This window comes from Perca fluviatilis, chromosome 11 (genome assembly GCF_010015445.1).
Source record: "Perca fluviatilis chromosome 11, GENO_Pfluv_1.0, whole genome shotgun sequence".
Taxonomy (NCBI): Eukaryota; Metazoa; Chordata; class Actinopteri; order Perciformes; family Percidae; genus Perca; species Perca fluviatilis.
The window spans coordinates 12,612,002-12,632,718 of NC_053122.1; the positions used below are offsets into that span (position 1 = coordinate 12,612,002).

The 20,717-nt window shown below is 39.1% G+C and overlaps 4 protein-coding genes across 9 annotated transcripts in view; 2 read left to right on the forward strand and 2 right to left on the reverse strand.

Annotated features, from left to right (window-relative positions):
- The first annotated feature begins 140 nt into the window (after window positions 1-140).
- Window positions 141-4,609, forward strand: LOC120568617 (RING finger protein 212B-like). Its single transcript, XM_039816234.1, has 13 exons — window positions 141-323; window positions 1,411-1,537; window positions 1,656-1,708; window positions 1,823-1,897; window positions 2,183-2,289; window positions 2,383-2,488; window positions 2,598-2,626; window positions 2,730-2,770; window positions 2,879-2,903; window positions 3,027-3,093; window positions 3,816-3,873; window positions 4,004-4,034; window positions 4,148-4,609. Exons 2-13 carry the CDS (start codon window positions 1,438-1,440, stop codon window positions 4,221-4,223), a joined length of 768 nt encoding a protein of 255 aa, XP_039672168.1. The 5' UTR covers window positions 141-323; window positions 1,411-1,437; the 3' UTR covers window positions 4,224-4,609.
- A 9-nt stretch (window positions 4,610-4,618) lies between these two features.
- homeza (homeobox and leucine zipper encoding a) lies at window positions 4,619-9,708 on the reverse strand. 6 transcript variants are annotated; one of them, XM_039816231.1, is made up of 3 exons: window positions 9,521-9,708; window positions 8,389-8,489; window positions 4,619-8,019 (listed from the first exon to the last, which is right to left on the reverse strand). In XM_039816231.1, the coding sequence occupies exon 3, from the start codon at window positions 7,990-7,992 to the stop codon at window positions 6,001-6,003; it is 1,992 nt and encodes a 663-aa protein (XP_039672165.1). In that variant the 5' UTR covers window positions 7,993-8,019; window positions 8,389-8,489; window positions 9,521-9,708; the 3' UTR covers window positions 4,619-6,000. The 6 variants fall into 6 exon arrangements, with proteins under 6 accessions (XP_039672165.1, XP_039672161.1, XP_039672162.1 ...); XM_039816227.1 differs by having other exon boundaries at window positions 9,240-9,708; XM_039816228.1 differs by having other exon boundaries at window positions 8,304-8,489; window positions 9,240-9,708.
- Window positions 9,709-10,743: 1,035 nt separating this feature from the next.
- Window positions 10,744-15,331, reverse strand: dhrs1 (dehydrogenase/reductase (SDR family) member 1). The gene is made up of 9 exons (XM_039816950.1): window positions 15,136-15,331; window positions 14,078-14,227; window positions 13,643-13,786; window positions 13,065-13,144; window positions 12,699-12,831; window positions 12,461-12,604; window positions 12,308-12,377; window positions 11,563-11,643; window positions 10,744-11,460 (listed from the first exon to the last, which is right to left on the reverse strand). Exons 2-9 carry the CDS (start codon window positions 14,219-14,221, stop codon window positions 11,324-11,326), a joined length of 933 nt encoding a protein of 310 aa, XP_039672884.1. The 5' UTR covers window positions 14,222-14,227; window positions 15,136-15,331; the 3' UTR covers window positions 10,744-11,323.
- A 5,152-nt stretch (window positions 15,332-20,483) lies between these two features.
- Window positions 20,484-20,717, forward strand: part of si:ch211-14a17.10 (protein lava lamp) — a 30,714-nt gene continuing 30,480 nt past the window's right edge. The window contains exon 1 of the mRNA XM_039816176.1: window positions 20,484-20,606. Within this exon, the coding sequence (XP_039672110.1) occupies window positions 20,531-20,606 (76 nt within the window). The 5' untranslated portion in view covers window positions 20,484-20,530. The remainder of the gene's footprint in view (window positions 20,607-20,717) is intronic.

A 20,717-nucleotide genomic window follows, 5' to 3' on the forward strand; every position in this document is an offset into this window, starting at 1 on the left:
AGTAAAATAAGCAATGGTGTTTTTTAAATCAGGAAAATAAGTGTGAAATGGTGGGTGATGAATGAATTATCCCCTCCCTCATACATTTCCAGGTACATTACTATCTAATAACTCTGGCATATTATACTTATGTCATTGATGTTAAAAGTTGGCTGTATAAATTTACCAGAAACGGGGTTCTTCATTCCTCACTCATCCAATCCCAACAAAGAACGATATCCGCTATTTGTACTTCGGCAGAGGCGGGACTTCACTGCTGAGCCGGCTGAAAAATAACTTTTCTGTTAGGATACAACTTCAACTACTTTTGAGCAGGGCGACAGGTAATGTTAGAAAAATAACAAATGAGAGAGCAGATATCTTCTAACCAAAGTGTAATGAAAGTTTTGAGCCAGTTTCTTTCCCTCTGTCTGTAGCCAGCCAAACAGGATAACGTTATTATTTTTCTACAATTAAGCTAGCTAACGTCAGCTAGCAAACACTTTGGTAGCCAATTATATAACGTTAACCTGTTAGTATCATGGATGTATAGAACGGTTAGCATTGTAGATGATAGAAGCTAACTTTGTATTTACTTAAGACTGTGTGTGTGTGTGTGTGTGTGTGTGTGTGTGTGTGTTGTGGTGTTGCAGAATCATCTCATGCTAAAATGGTTGAGCGTGATACATTTACATTGTGTAATTTGTAGGCAAAAAAATAATCCAGTTTTGTGAAGCTCTAAAAAAAGCTTAATATTAACACTTATCTACATACTTACTGAACTAGTACCGTACATGGCCATGTAGACTATGCATGTATGTGTGGCAATAACTAGGACTACAACTAACAATTATTTTAATTGTCGAGCAAATTAAAATTAATCGATTAGTTGTTTGGTCTATAAAATGCCAGAAGATGGTAAAAAAATGTCTGTTTTTCAAAGCCCAAGATGACGTCCTCAAATGTCTTGTTTTGTCCACAACTCAAAGATATATATATATATATATATATATATATATATATATATATATATATATATATATATATATACTGTCAAAGAGGAGTGAAGAAACTAGAAAATATTGACATTTAAGAAGCTGGAATCAGATAAAGAAAACGATTAATAGATTATCAAAAAAGTTAAGGCAATTAATTTAATAGTTGAAAACTAATTGATCGATTAATCTTTGCAGCTCTACAGCTGACACCTTTTGAACATGTCATTTCAAAACTGTGGGCATTTTTAGCATTAATGTTGTTCAGGGGGATATTGTCATGTTGAAATGGGAAAGTCCATGCCAGGAAAAAAACAACCCAATACTAAAAGTACTCAAAAGTATGTGACCAGGGGTGTCCACATACTTATGGTGATGTAGAGTAATATTTCATTTTACATAATCACATTTGTGTATTGTAACATCGTGTTTGCAGAGGAGGAAACAACCCACAGGACTAAAAATGGACTGGTTCCACTGTAATCAGTGCTTCACAAGGAGAGGGTCGAAGTTTGCTGTGTCCAGCTGTGGCCACATTTGCTGTGAAGCATGCATTAAATCTCGTAAGACAATTATAAGTCAAGTCAGTTTGCTTCCACAACTATAATTATTTAATATTGTGGCTCAAATGAGACAGTTTCAGGCTAGTTGTGCTTCTTGTGATCATGTCTTTTCCCACAGAGAAGTGCAGTGTATGTGGGGCCAGCTGCAGTTATCTGCCCATCACAGATGAGGTTGGTGAGTTTGCCATTCTTCACAGCAGGTTACTGTCCAATGCCACCAACAGAGAATTAACTTATTTTACTAATTATATTTGCACACATTTTTTATTTATTTTTTAATCTCAGATGAAGCCACAGGAAAGGGTGTTTTTCAAGGACCCTGTGAAGCTCATCCAGTCACGGCTGGAGCACACTTCACAGGTCTGTCTCCTCTGTGCAGCGGCCACCCAAGCTTCCTTGCCGCTGTCATTTTTAATTGCTATTCAGGGATGTTAAATGTCAGAGCAGCCAGTCAATTAACCCGCCAGTGAGTCCTTCAACAACAGATTGCGTCAGATATTATATTAGATATGAGATTAAAAGCATTACAAATTGTCATTGTCATATAAGAATCACTGAGCTACAATCCAAAAGCCAAAGTTGATTTACATCATGTTGTGTATTCACTGAAAGAATATTTGATTGGGAGGTCTTCATGCTCCTCAGATTGCCCTTTTTCAGCGGAGACAGATGGAGAGAGTCACGGCACACTTCAAGCATAAGTCTGTTGAACTGGAAAGGCATCTGAAGGAAGTCAATGAGCAGGGTTACAGGTACTTTTAGTATTTGTTATTGTTCCTCTGTGACTGTGTAAATAACCCCCCACCCCCCGACTGCAACGCTATTCCTTCCACATATGTCATCAGAAGGCAACTCTCCGAGCTGAAAAGAGAAAATGCCGACTTAAAAAAGCAGCTTTCAGATCTGAAAAGAGAGACTGCTGATTTGAAAAAGCCACTGTCTCAGCGGAGGGTAAGTGTTCCAGAAGTCTAATAAAGGAAAAGTTCATGCCAAAAAATGCCAATGTTCAGGTAATAAGTTAAATATCTAATTTAACCTGCACACTTTCTGTTTGCCACAGGTTTCTCCAGGACAGTTTCATATAGATGGGTAAAACCAATTTATATTTCAGGACTATTCGGTTTAGTAACAAACTTTCCAATACTAAAGTTTTTTAAAACGAAGTAGTAATAACTTTTTGTCTCATATATAGCACTCAAAGGATGTCACTACCTGTGGCTGTCACCCCTCCAGGTAAACTCTGTGTTAAGTTGTCACAGTTAACGTTTTTGGCATCGGTAGTCCATTTCAAATATTTTAAGCCAAGTTAATAAGGAGTGTGTGCATGTTCTCGTTTACCAGTTACCCCTCGTTCAAGAACTATGAGGTATGTATAACATTGTCATGCTCTGGTGGATTTCATTCTGTATGTGCAAACACCATCACGTATCTACACTTAATAAAATGACTGCAAAATATATTTAATGCTCAAAACATGTCTGGGTCTCAGTTACTTAGGCTCAGCAGAGTCTCAGGCGTGGGCCAGAGACAGAGGTCCCCATCTACCCTCCAACACCGTAAGTATGTTGTGATGTTGAAAACAAAAACACTTTAGAAAAAAAAAAAAAGATACATCTATTCTTAGATTATTGTGCACCTTTTTAAAGCCCCTCGTAGAGGTAGTAACAGTTTGGCAATACAAACCTCTTAATTCAAGGTCAACTAAATAGCTTTTACTAAAGCTTTCCAGGAGGTTTCAGCTCAGCTGATGGGAGTTTGTTCTGCTGTTAAGAGATGCCATCTCCATGCAAACTCCATCCCCTGATGAAATGTGGCTCACATGTCATCAGGGATGGCCGAAAGCCTACGCATCTTCCGCCAAAGGCTAAAAACACATCTCTTCCGACTAACCTTCGGATAGACACGAAGAAGGAAAAGAAGAGAGGAGGGGAAAAAAATTATATATTTCTTGAAGCTGCACTTTCACGTCTCTTTGTAGTTTTGCTTATTTAAAGTTAATGTACTTGCACGTACTACTAGTTTGCACCTTCAGGGTTGAAAGCACTTAATTGGAAGTCGCTTTGGATGAAAGCGTCCGCTAAATGACATGTAATGTAAACCTGTAGAAGAGGCTAGTAAGTGGACCTTTAGTTAAGATTGCTTTTGTCAGACTACAAGTTCCAAAATGTTCATGCTCAATAATAATAATTACACAGTCATAGACCAGGTCCTCATTAGCACTAATTCAATATTCAACTATCAACTTTGTACAATTTGGAACTGTTTCTGTTTTTGTCAGACTCCTGGATCCGCTACCTCTATTTCGAGCCATAGTTCTCTTCGTGAACACGTACTCAGTAAGTGTCGTTGCAAACACACTTTTGTAGCTCTTCTGGGACTAAACTGGATACATTGTGCTTATTCAACTCAGAAATTTAATTGGATTCTGTCTTTAATCAAAATCATTTCGCCTCCGTTTAAAAAAAGGAACACCGACGTCCTTTAGCACTCCTACAAGGTAAGAAATTATTTACAGTTAACGTGTGAGGAAACGTATCACATTTCTGCATTTTCTTCATGGGAAGGTGTTCTCATGTAATTGTTAAGTCAGTCCATTTCTGTCTTCCTCAGATCTCAGCGTCAGACTCCTAATGTCTTCCAGTTCCAGTTTATGAGTGGATTATCAACACAGTCACCCAGGCGTTAATGAAATGGCCCCTAACAATTGTGGGGACATGTTTATCGTTAAGGAGTGCTCAGCCACGTGTGTGTTTATCAGGACCGTCACGTCTTTTTTGGAGATACAAATTTGTTTTTGCCCAGTAACAGTTGGCACCAATGACTGAACGTCTTGTACATCGCTGAGTATACGTATTTTATAATTGTTAAGTTTACATGGATGTCATACTGGTGTTACCATGTGGTTCCTCTGTTGGTGAATTAACTAGCCACATTGTCTTATTGATCATTGGTTAATTAATGGTCATTTCTGCATATTGTTTTTTTCTCACAACAGAGAATATACATTGATGAAAAATAAATTTGTCAGAATCAGTTGGAGTCATTACAGCACACACAAAAAACCATTGCTTGCACACATGATTAGAAAGGCAAATCCTTTACTGGTTTCCAGTGACACAATTGTGCAAATGAGAAAGTATTCAAACAGGAGAAAATACATGGAAAACATCTGCAAAGGAAGACATGAAGCATTGTGGACATTTCCCCACAGCATGACACTTGCATTAACTTTTGATTACTAATAGAATGCCAAAAAAGCAGTGATAAACAATGCTTTATCAACATTATGGTCGCCTAACCTTTATCCAGACATTTCTAATGAACTAAACTCTACTTAAAGCCCACTTCACCCCTTGTAAGTCTAGTAAGAATTATTTTCGATTGGAGTTTTTCTGAACTGATAACCTGAACGTATAAAGTTTGTGCTATAATTAATAATCCAAGTTAACAAAGGTATTTTTTCTTTGGATTCAAACCCTTTGCTACTTATACAGTAAGTGGACCCCCGTCCGTTATTGTATCTAGTTTGTCTAGATTATAAACCATTAAGACACACCCTACAGCTATTAAGACAAAATACTGACTGAATTAATGAGTGCATATCAGAATTGAATTGGGCAATTCTGACTGTATGATGTGTATGTGATTGCATTCTTAGTATTGTTCTCATTTTCTGGTAGAAACGTGACAAATGACTATATCTATATATATCTATATATTAGATATATAGAGTAAATCAAGTGTTACAGCAGAACGTCTACAGGAGATTTGGGGAATGTGTCTCAGAAATATGCTGTAGACATAAGTAGAATTGGATGTACCATGCGGTTTTCAAAAGGTCAGGATAACAGGTTTCATTGTTAAGGGATCAAGAATGACACGGTTTAGTTAGTAACTAATATTTTGTGAAATAATTGGATTTAATGAGTATGGCAGCAGGCTCTAAAACCAAAGTGCAAGTTGTCAATTTAAAGTGTACATGTCCAGTGTGCTTTTCTCGACAAAGGAATTATTGGCTGAATAGGAATGATTACACACAGTGATGATTAGTCAACATATTCATCAACGGAAAAATTTTTTCCAGAGCAGTTATCTGCTTTAGACAGGTACCAGAAGCACAACCAGTTTAAATTATACTGCTACAATAGCATGCTAAAAAAAATTATGTAGTGATATCTAAACAAAAATAATCTCAAAAAAATATAGCAAACCAGTGTACAGGTTACTGTCCCATTTGCAGCAACACAATTATTATTCAAGTCCAAAATATATTACGATAAGCAGATAATGTATCATTTATAAAAACACAAACCTCACTTTGGGCTTGTACTGGAAAGACCGGATGTTACAAACCTGCTGAAGTAAAGCAATTTAAACCAATGTAATAACTATGCTCGTTGGTGCAAAGGATGTGGAGCACTGTGCCAACTTTTAGAAATGTCCTTAAGTCTGTTTCCAGTGTCCTAATCAGCAACAATAGGTTTTTCTTCAGTCTCCCCAACACCCTGAGCTGCAAACCAATCTCGCACTTGCTGGTAGCTCATTCTTGATTTCTTGCATAGATAGTCAAGGTCTTTTTCGTGTAGCTGGCCTGTTGAAAGGTAATATGTCACCAGTGGCTGGATATCAGGGGAATCTGCACTTGTTGCATTTGCTTGAGATTTTCGTTTGCGGCTACCCCCAGCCCGAGAAGATGTCCCAGAACCACTTCCGTTAGTTAAACCGCTGCTACTTTGCTGGGCTGCAAGTTCTGCCAAGAATTGGTCGCGGACCCCCTTCACCCAGCGCAGCTGGCCGTTTTTAACGGCATACCGCGTATCCCCAAACCACTGAATAACATCTGCCCGGGGTAAACCTGTAAGCTTTACAAGTTCAGTGTAATCTTCACTCTTGGGCCACTGGCAGCGTAAGAAGTTCTGCTTTAACACATCCAACTGCTCCTTGGTCTTTCTTGGTCGCCCAGCCGGAGTGAGGGCAGGGGACGTTGATGTGGATGGGGGAGTCTTTGAGACGCGCCAGGGCGTTTCTGAGGGACTGGCTTTGGCTGGGTGAGCTGACTTCTTTGATGTGCTGATGCTGTTAAAAAGCGGTTTATTAGGTGAGGCAGTCAGTGGTGGACTGCCAGAGGGGGAAGAGTATGGAGAGGATTTTAATATACCCGATGGTTCCTGCGGATCATCCGCCTCAATCTTGCAGGTCTTTGTCAGTTGCAGGGGTTGCTCTTCACCATGTTCCTCATCTTTCAAACTGTCCCCATCACCAGAAAGCTCCTCCATAACATCAAACCCTTCTGCCTCGAGGACCCTTTCGCCAAATGCTTCCAGGCTGTTTGACAAAAAGGTCTGAAAGAAATGTGAATTTCTAATCCCATTGCTACGGGCTGCCTCCTGGCCCTTCACCCCGTTTAGACTAGTCTTTTGTGTAATAAGTGGGAGGGGTTGAATTTGTTGGTCATGTTTTCCTCCAGTGGGTTGAGAGTAGTTCTGGGCTGCAGCAAGGCTTCCTCGGCCAACCCTAAGCTGGTACCGGCTGTCACTGAACCATTTACGGATGTCGTTACGGCTCAGCCCCGTTTCATCCTGCAAACGTCTAAGCTCTGCCTCCGCGGGCCAGTTCTCTCTCAGAAAGCTCTTTCGCAGGGCAGCCAGCTGAGCTTTAGATTTTTTGTAGCGCCCATGACGATGCTGTTGTGTTGATGACTCGGAAAGATCAAGGGAGACATCCACTGCTGTACTTGCTGGCGTGTCCGCTGGTGGGCGGTAGAAGTATGAATCCTGAGGAGGTGGGAGGGTGGAGCTGAAACACGGGGCAGTGGGTTTGGCTGGTTTATAGGAATCTGGTGACTCACACTTTGGTTTCTTCTTCTGGGCGCTAGAGAGAGCACCCTCTACTTCATTGCTATCCGTATCTTCAATTACCAATTCCTCACAACTGCTGCTCTTGATCTTTATTTTGGCTTCCTCGTTCGTTTCAGTATTTTCGTCACAAAGCTCCGGCACTGCCAGCTTTTGCCGTGTCTCCTCTATCTCCTCGGATGACCAGCTGATACCATATTTAATCCTCTGCACCATAAACCACACCTTCACTTTGTCCAGTGGCAAGGCACATACCCGGGCCAAGGTGCTAACCTCACTGGATGATGGGTATGGAAATAAGTTAAAGGCTTGGACCAGCTCTGGGATTGTGTCAAGTTCACGGGTTTGATCCGACTGTGTCCACACCAATTTCAGTCCCTCTGACACTAGAGGCAGGCACACAACAGAGTTGTGGTTAGTGGTGAAACTAGCCACACCACTCGCATTGCTGTCAGCTGAGCTGGCAGAGTGGCGCAAATCCTTGGAGGAGCGTTTAGCTTCACGTTTTCCTTCACATTCTGTCTTTGTTACTTTTCCAAAAGGCCCCTTTATGCCTGTAAATAGTCCATTTCTGCCGTTATGTTCACTGTAGGTTGCCATCTGGGTGTTCAAAATAGGCTCGTTCACCTAGAAAAGAAATAAAAAAACACTGGTTTAGTTTTTTTTTGTTTTTTTTACTTGTCTCAACTGATAAGATCACTGCACGGAGAAGGAAAACTTCTGAAGAGTACAGCCAAACGAGACTATGATCTTTTAAGAACTTTCAGTTCTCGTCCATTCTAAAAGTGTATTATCTGACAGCTGTTTCCCCCTTCCCCCTACTTCGCACTGCTTATTCTGAACTCCCAGTGAAACTAGTCGTATACTATGTCCAGACTGGGTTCCCCTCCCCCCAAAGTGTGGTGACTGACTTTTGTTTTGTGTGAGTGGGGGGATTGGTCGCAAAGGGTGGGTGCGTGAGGAATGGGGATCTATGAGAAATCCATCACAGCCTACTTTCTCACCCCTTCCCAGTCAGGCTTTGTTCCACTCCCAAGTTCTCTGTCCCAAAAGATGAGTGTTGCCTCTTCACAAAAGGCAGATACCACAACAGAAACCTGTGGAAGGAGAAAACCAGTAGTCACACTCAAGTCCAAGTCTAGGCACGTCTACGCACTTAAACAATATTACACACTTAATTCATGTATTCATTTTTCGTATGAAACTGGTTTGAAAAACACAATGAATATAAATGTAGTCTACTTTTTTTCTTAAGCAACAGGTGTTAAGCCAACACGTCAACACATCACGATGGAAATGTCAGTTAGATGGCTAAATACAAGGAATTCGTAAACACTTTTGTTTTTCTTTTTACGTTTTTGTCCCATTGCAGTCATAACCTAATGATATTAAGGCGTTTGTAACTACTTATTGGACAGTGTCTTACAAGTTAATGTAGAATACTCTTCATTTAGGAGGTGTTGGGACAGCAAAAAAAAACATTGCGCATGGCCGACGATTAAGGTCGTTTGAGTCACGCAAGAAATGTTGAAGTGTACCAAAAACGTTAGCAAACAATTATGAAAGCACTGTATTAGTCATTCGTGACACATTGAAACCCACGGGGGTTAGATTCCCTGTATTCAATGACGTATACTTTAAGGCACTGTGAGAGTTTGATACGTTGTATCTTTGTTTAAGTGAAACAAAAAGCTAAAAAAAAAAAACCCAAAAAGTTCCTCTCGGTGGCAAATCACAATATCAGCCCGTGTCTCCCCCCTTTATGGCGTACTAACTAAAACGCTTCACACTGCACAGGCGCACTTCGCCGTAAGACACGCTTCAGTGAAACACAAAAATAAACTTACCGTAAAAGCCAGAATAACCCGTTATCCCCGAGGTCCGTTTGAGCGTAAATACAACAAAAGAAACCCAGAGTTCTCCCCCCTGCCACTCCGCTTTTTATGGCCGAAGTTTCGAGGGGGACCAGGGAAACAATACCGTCCGTCTGTCGATTTGACCCTTGTCTTATTTATGTAGCACCTCGACGGATTACGGTCGGGATACAAAGATGCGAAGCGACCAAGTTTGTCGTCTTTCGTAAAGAGTTCAGTCGTCGGCTAAATCCTGCCGTATAGGGCATAGATACCTCAATCCGCGAGATTCAGGTATGAATTTGAGTCGCCGTTACTTCGTCCTCCTCGGTCCATCCGTTGTTGCTTTTGTTCTTTAACTGAGAAGTGTTTTCGCCGTCCGGCCAGATCGAGGCGAGGCGGAGCTGAGGACCAGGAAGCCCAGAAGGCCCAACTGACTCTCGCACAGTGACGGCGGGGTGGGTGTGCCAGTCTGGGAGAGCAGGCCATGGATTGGAGGGAGGAGGCGCCTGTATAATAAATCCGTGGCAGTAGGCTAAACATTTTCACGTCAACCACTCACACCAGTCCCCTCCAAATCAGCCCCCCCACCTCATGATTTCCATCGAGAATCGTCTTGTTAAATTTAAACATTTTATTCATCAAACTCCCACTGTCCTATAGAGCTGTACATAACAGGACTTTAATCATTTCTAATTTAATTACAGGGGCTCTGTAGCCTCCCCAAGACCCATGAAAAAACTTAGAGCTTCATCAGTCCAGGGCCATAGCCACCAGTGAGAACACTATATTTCTGTAAGTTACATTATACAGTTAAAAATAAAAACACATCATGGTATTTTATAGGCGGATTATACTAGTTTTAGACTCAGTAACTAACAAATAACTAAAGAAGACAGTATTTATTTTCTTTTTTTTTGTTGCTAAAAGTACAGAGACTTTGAAGCTGCATTTAAACCTTCAAGTTGATGAATGCAACTTAAAGAAAATAAAATAAGAAATAAAATATGAAAAATCCAAATAAATAAAACCTGTACTTGACCCCAGTATATCTATAGCCATGGCTAGGCCCCTGAATCATTTCCCAATTTCACCAAAATTAAGACCCAGACAGGTTCAGACGTATGGTTGTACCCACGTTCTAACAATAACTAGTTTACAACCGGTTCTTTATTTTTCATTATAAACAAGATGGAAGCATACAATCAAGTGTTCCAGCGATACTGTCCTTGAGCAAAATGTTGAATTCCTGTCAGTTTCAGACACGATGTCATGTCACTGAAAGCAGGGCAGCTGGATTTTAGTGATACATATCTGAGTCAGAGGGAGCATTTATAATTCATTGTTAATGCTAAATAATAGAATCATATAGAGAAGGTGTACATATCAATCTTTCTACACGGAATTCAACTGTTTTTATTTAAGAAATCTTTTTTGATCAGTTTGAAGATGCTATCAATTCGTTATTATGCAAAAAGGAATGAAGTGAAAGCAGCAATGAGTTGACATTTCTTTATTGAACCAGTTGGTTGTAGTAGTAGTAGTAGTGCGTATAGTATTGTTATGTGTATATATATGTGTATTTTTAAGGAATATAACAATCAAATCCTGAAATAAGTGAAAAAATACACAAGCATTTCTATGTTTCTAAATGTGTCATGCTTGGATAGTTATGCTTTTGTATACTGCTTAAGAAAAAAACATTACATGTAGCAAATAACAACAAAATCCCATTTCACACGTGGCTTCCCCCACAACTGACATTAGTGTTAAATTCCTAAATATCCTTCAAGTTTAATGTTGTTTACTTCAAACTTCATATAAGGTACAAAGTAGTACAAAGTAGGAATGGATGTACATATAATATAAAAGGTATTACGTAGCATATGTATTTTCAATAATACTTCAATCCTTGACAAAAATATCGTCAGTCTAAATAGTTTGGCTTCTTGTCATTCATTAGCCATTTGTAATGGATTTGATCACTGACATGGTAACTATAGGTTTGGCTCGAATTTTGACCATATAGTTGAAAACACAGTATGATACTGTCACTTCAGTACGGATATAGAGAATGTTTAGAACCGGCTATTAGCCAGGCTGAGCACAAAGCGTGGCAGGCGTAGGAATGAAGGGACAACAGCTGACAGCCAGGAGAGATATGGGACCTGCGTCAGGAGGAATTTTAGGGAAGTGTAATCAGTTACACTGCGTCCTGGAAATAAACAGATAAACAAAATATTAGAATTATGTGACTTTACATAGTTCTTTTCAAATCCAAAAAAAAAAAAAAAAAAACTTGCGGATACAAACTTACCATCAACATCTCGTATCCCATAGCGCCTTGCCAGGTCACAAGTCATGAGTACTTTCCCAGTCAGAGACATCAGATTGTTATCTTTAAAAAAGGAGAACGACAAAGCAAATTAGGTTTAGTTTGCAAATAAGACTCAAAAAAAAAACGGTTGAAGCAGTAAATTATTCTCAACAATAAAATAAAACCAAAAAGTGACGAGACGACCTAATGCGAGCTGACGAGAATGTGCATCAGGCACACAACACTGTGTTACGCAGGATGTCGGGAAACGCCCCCTGGTGAAATACCAAGTTTTTAGGGAGTCCCTTGGCCATCTACGAGAGAAAAATGGAGTGGTCTTCAGGGATTTAGTTCAATTGGGCAAGCTGTGATCGTTTTTTTCATATCGGAGAGTATTGTCCATGTTTCATGCTGTCCCGAGATGAAGACACGTAATGGGAATATCATGGAGGACGCCAACAGCGGAAACAGCTGACCAGTCCTGTGAGTTTAACGTTTACTACGTCAGAACTTATTCGGCAAAGGCGTTTCTATATCCCATTTAGCACATCAACTTTATTTCTACAAAAGGCTAATGGAGCGTAAAACGCTTTTGCTCAGTTGAGGTTTTTAGTTTTAATGAAATGTTGCCATTTTCATTAAGCTTTCCTAATGTGATACTTAAAAAGGCGAATAAACATACATGAACGCAAACATGGCTAATCTGACTGTGAGGTGATTACAATCTCATACAGTATAATCCTACCTTTTGCCAGATTGACAATGCACATCCCGCTCACTTCTGTTGTTTCTCCATTGGCAAATACATCTTTAAACTGAGCAAAAGAAAATCCAGACATTTAACAACAATTTAAGTAACTACCAGGGATAAGGATTTGTTGTTAAGAGAATATTCTACCTTGGAATCTTCACCCTGTGGGGTTTTTTTCTCCAGTATTAACTGAGACACCAACTCTGTTTGTACCGCTCCCGGCCACAGACTGACAGAAGCCACTCCTCTACTTTTCAGCTCAACAGCCATGTCTGCTGCCAGCCTGTCACACTGGAAACAATCCACAAAACAGGTTTTTATTACACTGACCTAATTACACAGCACATGTACATAAATCTAAGACTTAATGAGAAAGAGAACTTACTGCAGCTTTACCAACACCATATGGTACATTGAAAATATACCGCAGCCCACCCATAGATGAAATGGTGACTATCAAACCCCGTCCTTGAGCCACCATCATCCGGGATGCATAAACTGAGAAGAAATAGTGGCCCCTGCCACAAAGATAAAAATGGAAATCAGTTAAATAATTTTTTTTTACCACACTATGTTATGTATTTCTGAAAGAGCTACTAATGACCAAAAAAGAAATAAAAAAAATCAAGCTGAACTCTAAACTAAAAAGACAAAAAGAAATTGAGTAACAGCTGATGACCGGAAAACTGTCACTAGACACGATTAGATGACTCAGTTGATGTATCAGACATGACTAAGCACAAAAGCATACCTGAGGCCTGTGTTGTTAATGGAATCCCAAATGGACGGATCCATTTCCCAGAACTTGGTCCCCATGTTCTCGAAGATAGCCTGGAATAACAATCACATGTAGAGTTCAGGTGAAAAGGTCACACAGTGTTGTTGTGTTCCACAAGTAATTTGTAAAGTGTAAAGTGAGCGACACATCAAGTAGTGTTTCATGTCAGTGCGGTAGAGCTGGGCGATATGGAGAAAATCAAATATCCCGATATTTTTGACCAAATATGACGATGTCGATATTGCGGCAATATTGTAGAGTTGACTATTGGTGCTTTCACAAAACCTTAACACATTGAGATTTTTGAGAAATAATCATCCGTAATGTGGTTACAATCACTAAGTGGATAAAGGCAAATAATAAAACAGCTAGTAAGTCTGGAGAGTTCAGAAAATTACATCACTTTACTGTAATGCAGCCAGAAACAGACAATTATTGTGTCATATCACGATATTACGATATCCAAAATTGAAGATGATATCTAGCCTCATATATCGATGTTGATATAATATCGATATATTGCCCAGCCCTACAGTGCGGTATATATCTACCTGTACTCCAGCATAGGCATTGTTGACCAGGATATCCAGCCTGCCATTCTGTTCACGTTTGATCTGTTCAAACAGGTCTTCAATGTCTTTGTCTTTTGTAGAATCACAGATAACGGGCACACAGTTTCCACCCCTCTCCTTAACCTGTGTTAAGTACAAACACATCAGCTGTGAACCATAGAGACAAAACCTCACCAAAACACTACTACTACTACTACAAGCAGTAGTGTTGCAGAGCAGAGCAGAAAACACCAACATTTCAGCTGCAACATTTTTTCTAGGCCATCCACCGGACAAGGACTGGAGAGAGGAATGTGCATTTTTATTAGCTGAGCAAGATAGGTCAACATAGATAATGGTAATATTGCCTTTGCCTCTCTACCGGACAGCTGTCTGATATAGCCCTTACAAGAAAAGTCAAGCTCAAAATTTCACCTGTGCAGCGGTTTGTTTCAGAGTGTTCTCCTGGCGCCCTGTGATGTAGACCGTGGCTCCTGCCTCAGACAGCTGGAGAGCTATTCCCTTGCCAATGCCTCTGGAGGCACCTGTTACTACACACACCCAGCCTGACAGGGACATTTCCTTCTGGGGGAGGAAACGACACCACAAACGGTAAGTAGTAAGTAGTAAATACACCATGTTAACCAAATGTACATACAATTAATAGAGGTCTGTCAGTTAAATATGATCAGAGGTCAACAGGGAAACCCCCACTGTCCATAGTTCACTTATAATCTAGAGGAGCCATGTTTTTCCAATTGCATTTTGTCCAGTCACTGTGATTCAGCATTAAGAATGTGCAGTTTGACACCTGATAGAAGTGATATCAGTGACCATGATCAGTGATAAATTGGATTATGAATTTCAAACTTGGCCCAAATCAATAATAAAACGTAGACACTATAAAATGCCATAGCAAAAATGTAACAACATAATAAAAGTTGAATTATTATTGACTACGGCGACGTATTTCTATTTATTTATTTGATATATCAGAAACATCTGTTCAGTTTCTGACGTATTGGTACTATCAGAAACATCTGTTCGGTTTCTGACGTATTGGTACTATATCAGAAACATCTGTTCAGTTTCTGATATAACGAGAGAGAAACATAGAGCTCTTTTTACTCCAGCAATTTTAAACTTTATACTCACATGTTCTCGTTCTTATGATTGATAAACTCAGCCTATTTATTTAACATTGCGTTTTTTCTTCTCTCGTTTGAACAACTAATTTGATGTTGTGACGAACTTCTTCTGGTTTAGATAAGTTAACAAAAAACTTTTATTGCGTGAAAGATCCAGTCAAAGCTTAACAACTTCTAGGAGAAACTGACGACTCGTTTAGCTAGCCAGACGATTTGATTAAATTGTAATTAATGCTTATCAGTGGCGTGACTCTGCCATTATTTAACACATTAGATCGGATTGTAAAATTAACTTTAAACTATATAGAGTTCGCTCGTTTTCATAAAATAACATCAATAACCTACCTTATTCCACAGAAAGCGCTGGATTTGGTTTGTCAAGTCCCAACAATAATTCTTCAGATGAAACCGACAAGGAAACGTATCGCTACAGACGTCACGACTGGTTTGTGCTGCTGTTTATTCTATTGTTATTGTACTGAGTAGTCAATGCCTCAAGCTACAAACAATGTGTGAGCAATGTGACAGTAATCAAGGCTATCAAGGCACGAGATCTAGCGTAGTATCGCGAGAAGACGCAAGATCAAGCAGAGAGTAGACCCGAACCATAGACAGAACTGAGGATTCACTTAACCTAACTTCCTCCTTCGCTTGAAATCTGCTAAATTCAACGTGAGCACGTTTTGAACACCAGTGACTGAGTTGTAGGCCATTTTGGCGTATTTTACAACAGTTTACATCATGAAAGGCCAAACATCAGACAGTGCTATCTTAGTTACTGGTAAGTGTCGGAGGTGATCTCTGGTTTAACCATTGACGTAGGGTTTTAATTTACAACATTTCACACAAGATGGCGCTATTGTCCTCCCATAGACTCTTTAGTCTTCCTAAAATGCCCGAATCAGTAGAAACGGTAGTAGAGCGTTATCTTAATACATCCATGTAGTAGAGCAGCTAAATCATAGCTGATATGAATCTGAAAAATAATCAGGTGGTGTGATCTTAAGGAACATGCACTCTCTTTGCTGCTGTGATCTGTAATGTAATCACAGTTTTTTTCTGTCCTATATAGTAGGCCTATGTCTAACTAATTTTGTCCCATGTTATTTTTCCCACTTTGAGTTAAGTTAGTGTATGAATTATTGTCTTAGTTGGCATCAATTGTTTACATTAAAAGTGGGGCCACTAAATAATCGTCCTCCTAAATAATTTGAATCAAGCCTTTCAAGTGTAACAGAACTTTAATGTAGGCATACTTTGTATCCTGTTCCTTGTGCTTTTTGTAATAGACCGGAAAATATGTGAAAAGTATGTTCACATTTTCATAAAAACATGGAATTTTGGTACACTTTTACAGTTTGGGGTGCCAAACATTTTCAGAAAGGAAGCCATCACAAAAATGCCTCTTGGGAGCCATGTCCATTTTGCTTTCTGCCATAACCAAATGATGTGTTTTGCATCATATCTCTTGAACCAAACATGGTAACACAGAATAGGTGATGTCTCCCCTTATGTTTTGATGGTCAAGGATTACAATGATACCAAATACAACATCATAAACAACATTTGCACTCCGCAAAAGAAAATGCCACAATATTACATAAGGTCAAGTGTTCACACAATACAGTTACGTGAGCTATTTAAATTAGCAGCATACATGGTTAAACCTCATTTGTTCTTACCAATGTATTGCTGTGTGTACTTCGTCCACAGCAATCCCACCAATCGGTCCCAAAATGTCACAGTTACAGAGGAAATGCAGTACATATATTCTTTATAACTCTTTACAATCATTCCCTGAAAGAACCAAGCAGGCCTGCCTTGTTGCACGTTCTAAATCTTCTTCAAAACTTGAATTTCAGTTGTTGTTCTCGCTAACGTGGCTCCCTCTTTTCATTCACTCTCTAGCTTGCTAGTTATGGGTGTTCACCCTGTTTGCAGTGATTCCCACCACATAGCATCTTTTAGGCATTTTTCTGTTATTTGCCAGCAGACGGAACTGACCGAATTGGAACCTTTACACATTACAAAGTCAATGAAGAGTGATGAATTGTTTTCCCCTCCGTTGTCGGCGGGATTTAATTGTGCTCTTTCGCTATACTGTTCTATTCTTTATAGTCACTGTATCATCAGGGTTAATGAACAAAAGGATTACGTATTAAAAACTGTTGCATGCATGCAACAGACATTATAATCCAAAGTCTTGCCTAGGTTCTCAAATTCTGCGATTTCCTTCTTCAGTGTCACTAAATGCACAATTAACGTTTTACCTGAACAGTTTATGATGTTGTATTTGGTATCGTTGCAATCCTGGACCATAAAAACATGGGGGTAAATATAACCTATTCTGTGTTGCCATGTTTGGTTCAGGAGATATGATGCAAAATGTTAGGTTTAGGGAAATGACGGACCCAAAAATGCAGAGACAACAGAGCAGTGGTGAGCTTGAGGATTTAATAAATAAAAAGGGATACAACAAAAAGAGTCCTGAAGGAAGCAGGCAAAAATCGTACCAAAAACCGTTGAGGAACCAAAAGACCAGGCAGAAAAATAAACAGGAACACTGAGACGACACACACACACACACACACACACACACACACACACACACACACACACACACACACACACACACACACACACACACACACACACACACACAAGACATGGGAGAAACAGACTACAAAATAAAACAGGAAACGGAAGCATAAAACATACACAAGGATGAAAACGGTAAAACGCAACAGAGAACACAAGAGACAGTAAACAACAAGGAAACAGGGAATAAATTAACACAATAAAACAGGAAAAACTATAACAGAAAACCACAACCATGACACAAAACAAATAATTCGCTTATCGCTTATGGCGGCAAGTAAAATTCAGCCACCACGAGGCGTTTTTGCAATGGCTCTCTTTCTGAAAATGTTTGGCACCCCAAGCTGTACAAGTGTACCAAATTCATTCATTGAACATTTCACCTTAAATTTGCACATATCCGGACTATAATACAGTATAGTGATTAGTACAGTTTGACATGCCACAGCCACATAAAACAAGTTAGAAATAGAAACAAATTATTGAACATATACATTCTTCTATCCCCTGCTAGTTGAAAACTAATGGAGCACCACACAAATAAATAGTTACTCAGCTAAACTTGTAGTAACTGGCATCACGTCACAAATAATGACTTGAGTAGAACATATTTAGTCAATCATTCTCAGCAAAGGAATTTCACGTCAAACTAAGCAAATATATTATAATGCTATTAAATCATGATAGCATACAATATTCTGCATCATGGTCAACATTTCTGCATAATACTATAAGGTACGTTTGTTGTGTTAAAGATTACTTTCTTGTCAGTCTTTTCCTATGGTGGCCCCTTATCTTTTAACTCTGGTGACCTCATATTTCCCAGCATAGCCTCACCCAGTGCCAATCTAAGCAGAGGCCTGATCAATAACTGGAAACGCTTATGTGCATGTGTAGGGGCTTTTTCTTTTTCGAGAAGTTTAGGATTTTTGACTTAAAATTTTAAGTGGAATGGAAGTCCTAGTGAGTATTATTCCACTGCATTATATTTTCAAAAGTTGTTTTTAGAGATATTCTTTTTTTCCGTATAAAGATATAGTCACAGTTTGAATACTTGTTGTGATCTTTGTGACAAACTCTCTCAAATGCAAAAAATAAATAAATTCACAAGCATTTACATATTTCTTAATTGCTTTACAGTTCTACCACTTCAGTATGCATTTAGGCAATGTTTAGAACCGGCTTTTAGCCATGGCTGAGCACCAAGCGTGGCAGGCGAAGGAATGAAGGCACAGCAGCTATCAGGAGAGATATAGGACCTGCGTCAGGAGGAATTTTAGGGTAGTGTAATCACTTACACTCTGTCCTGGAAATAAAAAGATGAACAAAATAATCAAATTATGTGACTGTACATAATAGTATGTTCAAATCTAAAAAACAAACTTGGCTGAAACAACTGGTGAGCAATGTGACAGATACAAGGCTATCAAGGCTAGATGAAGCAGTGGAGACTTCTAGCTCACCCAGTAGAGTGTGCTCCCTATGTAGGCTATGTCCTTGGCAGCCTGGGTTTGAATCTGACCTGTAGCCTTGTGCATTTATCTGTGGATTGAGCATTTTGATTTTTGATAATTTGACTGTCACAGTATTTATATAACACCTTGAACTTCTTTATAATCAAAAAAGACATTGAAATCAAACATTTTACAATATGGGACATTTTAGAGTGCTCATATTATGCTTTTTGGCTTTTTCCCTTTCCTATATTGTGTTATATATCTTTTTTGTGCACGTTATAGGTTTACAAAGAGAAAAAGCCCAAAGTCTACCCCAAAGGCACTTACTACCTCCAACAGAAAACACTGTTCACAAACTTCTCCAAACAGCTCTATTGTAGTCCAGCCTTTACTTCCGTGACAAACGTGCGTTACTTTGTAACACACGTTATAATGCTCGCCTAGCTGCTAGCATGGCACACCCTCATACTCTGCTTCTGATCGGGTAGTAGTCCTTACCTAGCTACTGTGCATGTGCGACTCCCAACAAAGATGGAACAAAAGTGCGATGCCTCACTCTGTAGCTAAAACAGAGAGCTCAACACACAGGGTGAAAAGAGGAGCTGCAGCAATGTGCAGTACAACAAAAATATGGTGTTTTTTGAAAATGCAACCACATAAACCTATTCTGGTACAACCTCTAAATACAATTATGAACCTGAAAATGAGCATAATATAAGCACTTTAATTTATATTGTACTTTTTGTTTTACATTTTAGACAGATTGGCCTTATTGACTACTGCTCAAGATCTAATCCAAGAAATGTTTTTTCAGTTTAAATTTTCTGCATTCAAAATGTCCTCACCCAACATGTCAGCGAGTAGTGGAATGATTTGTGACTTGGAATCATTGTGCATTGTGATGTGTGTATAGTTCCACAGTCCAGATACTTGCATGTCAAGTAGAATTTAGGTTGAAAATGTTAGGATTGTGTTAATGTTAGGGTTTGTGGTCATTACCCAGAAAACAAAATCAGCAACAGGGACAACTTGTTAAACATATAATTTATCACCTGATAGTGGATTATTAACTGGTTGCTGGCATCCTATTGAAAAAGACATTTAGTTAATAATTACCAACACATTCAGTTTACGGGAAACATGCACAGGAAATACTGAATACTGATGAAGCAAAATCTCTGAAGACCTTTGCTGCATTGACTGAATGGTATCATGGCACACAAACAAAGCATTATTTTCTACACATTGTAAATATACATGAAAAAATGCCTTGCATGGTTTCTACCTGATTTCTAAATGTTGGCCTACTGGGACTCTGACCTATTATTGTGCGTTACCACAATATTTGCACTTCTGCAATACTGTAGGTCTATCCAATGAAACCTCTTCTTTATTGACTTGGTTCACAGTTCACAGTTCAAAGTCTGTAAACCAAGTTGTGTTTTTAACATTCTTGTTTTTTTTATGTTCTCATACATTTTGTAATTAGCTTTATTGTGTATTATATATATAATTGGAAATGTGTGCCAACTATTTTTAAATCATAGCTTTTAAGTTTTTGTACAAGGTGGTCATTGATTTGTGCCTTCTTTTTTGGGATGCCCCCTCCACCCCCTGATATTGATCATTCAGAGGTGTATAAAAAGCATTAGGTAGATGAGGAGAGTTTTAAGACAAACAGTACAATGGCTGGGGGCTCTCTCTTCATTTGGATTCCCTTCCTTCTCTCATGTGTCTTTCAAGCTTCTGACAACAGATATGGTAAGTCAAGTTGATTTTTAATTATTTAGCCCAATATCACAAATTTGCGTCAAGGTGCTTTACAATCTGTACAGAATACAACACCCTCTGTCCTTTAGAAAGAAACTAAAA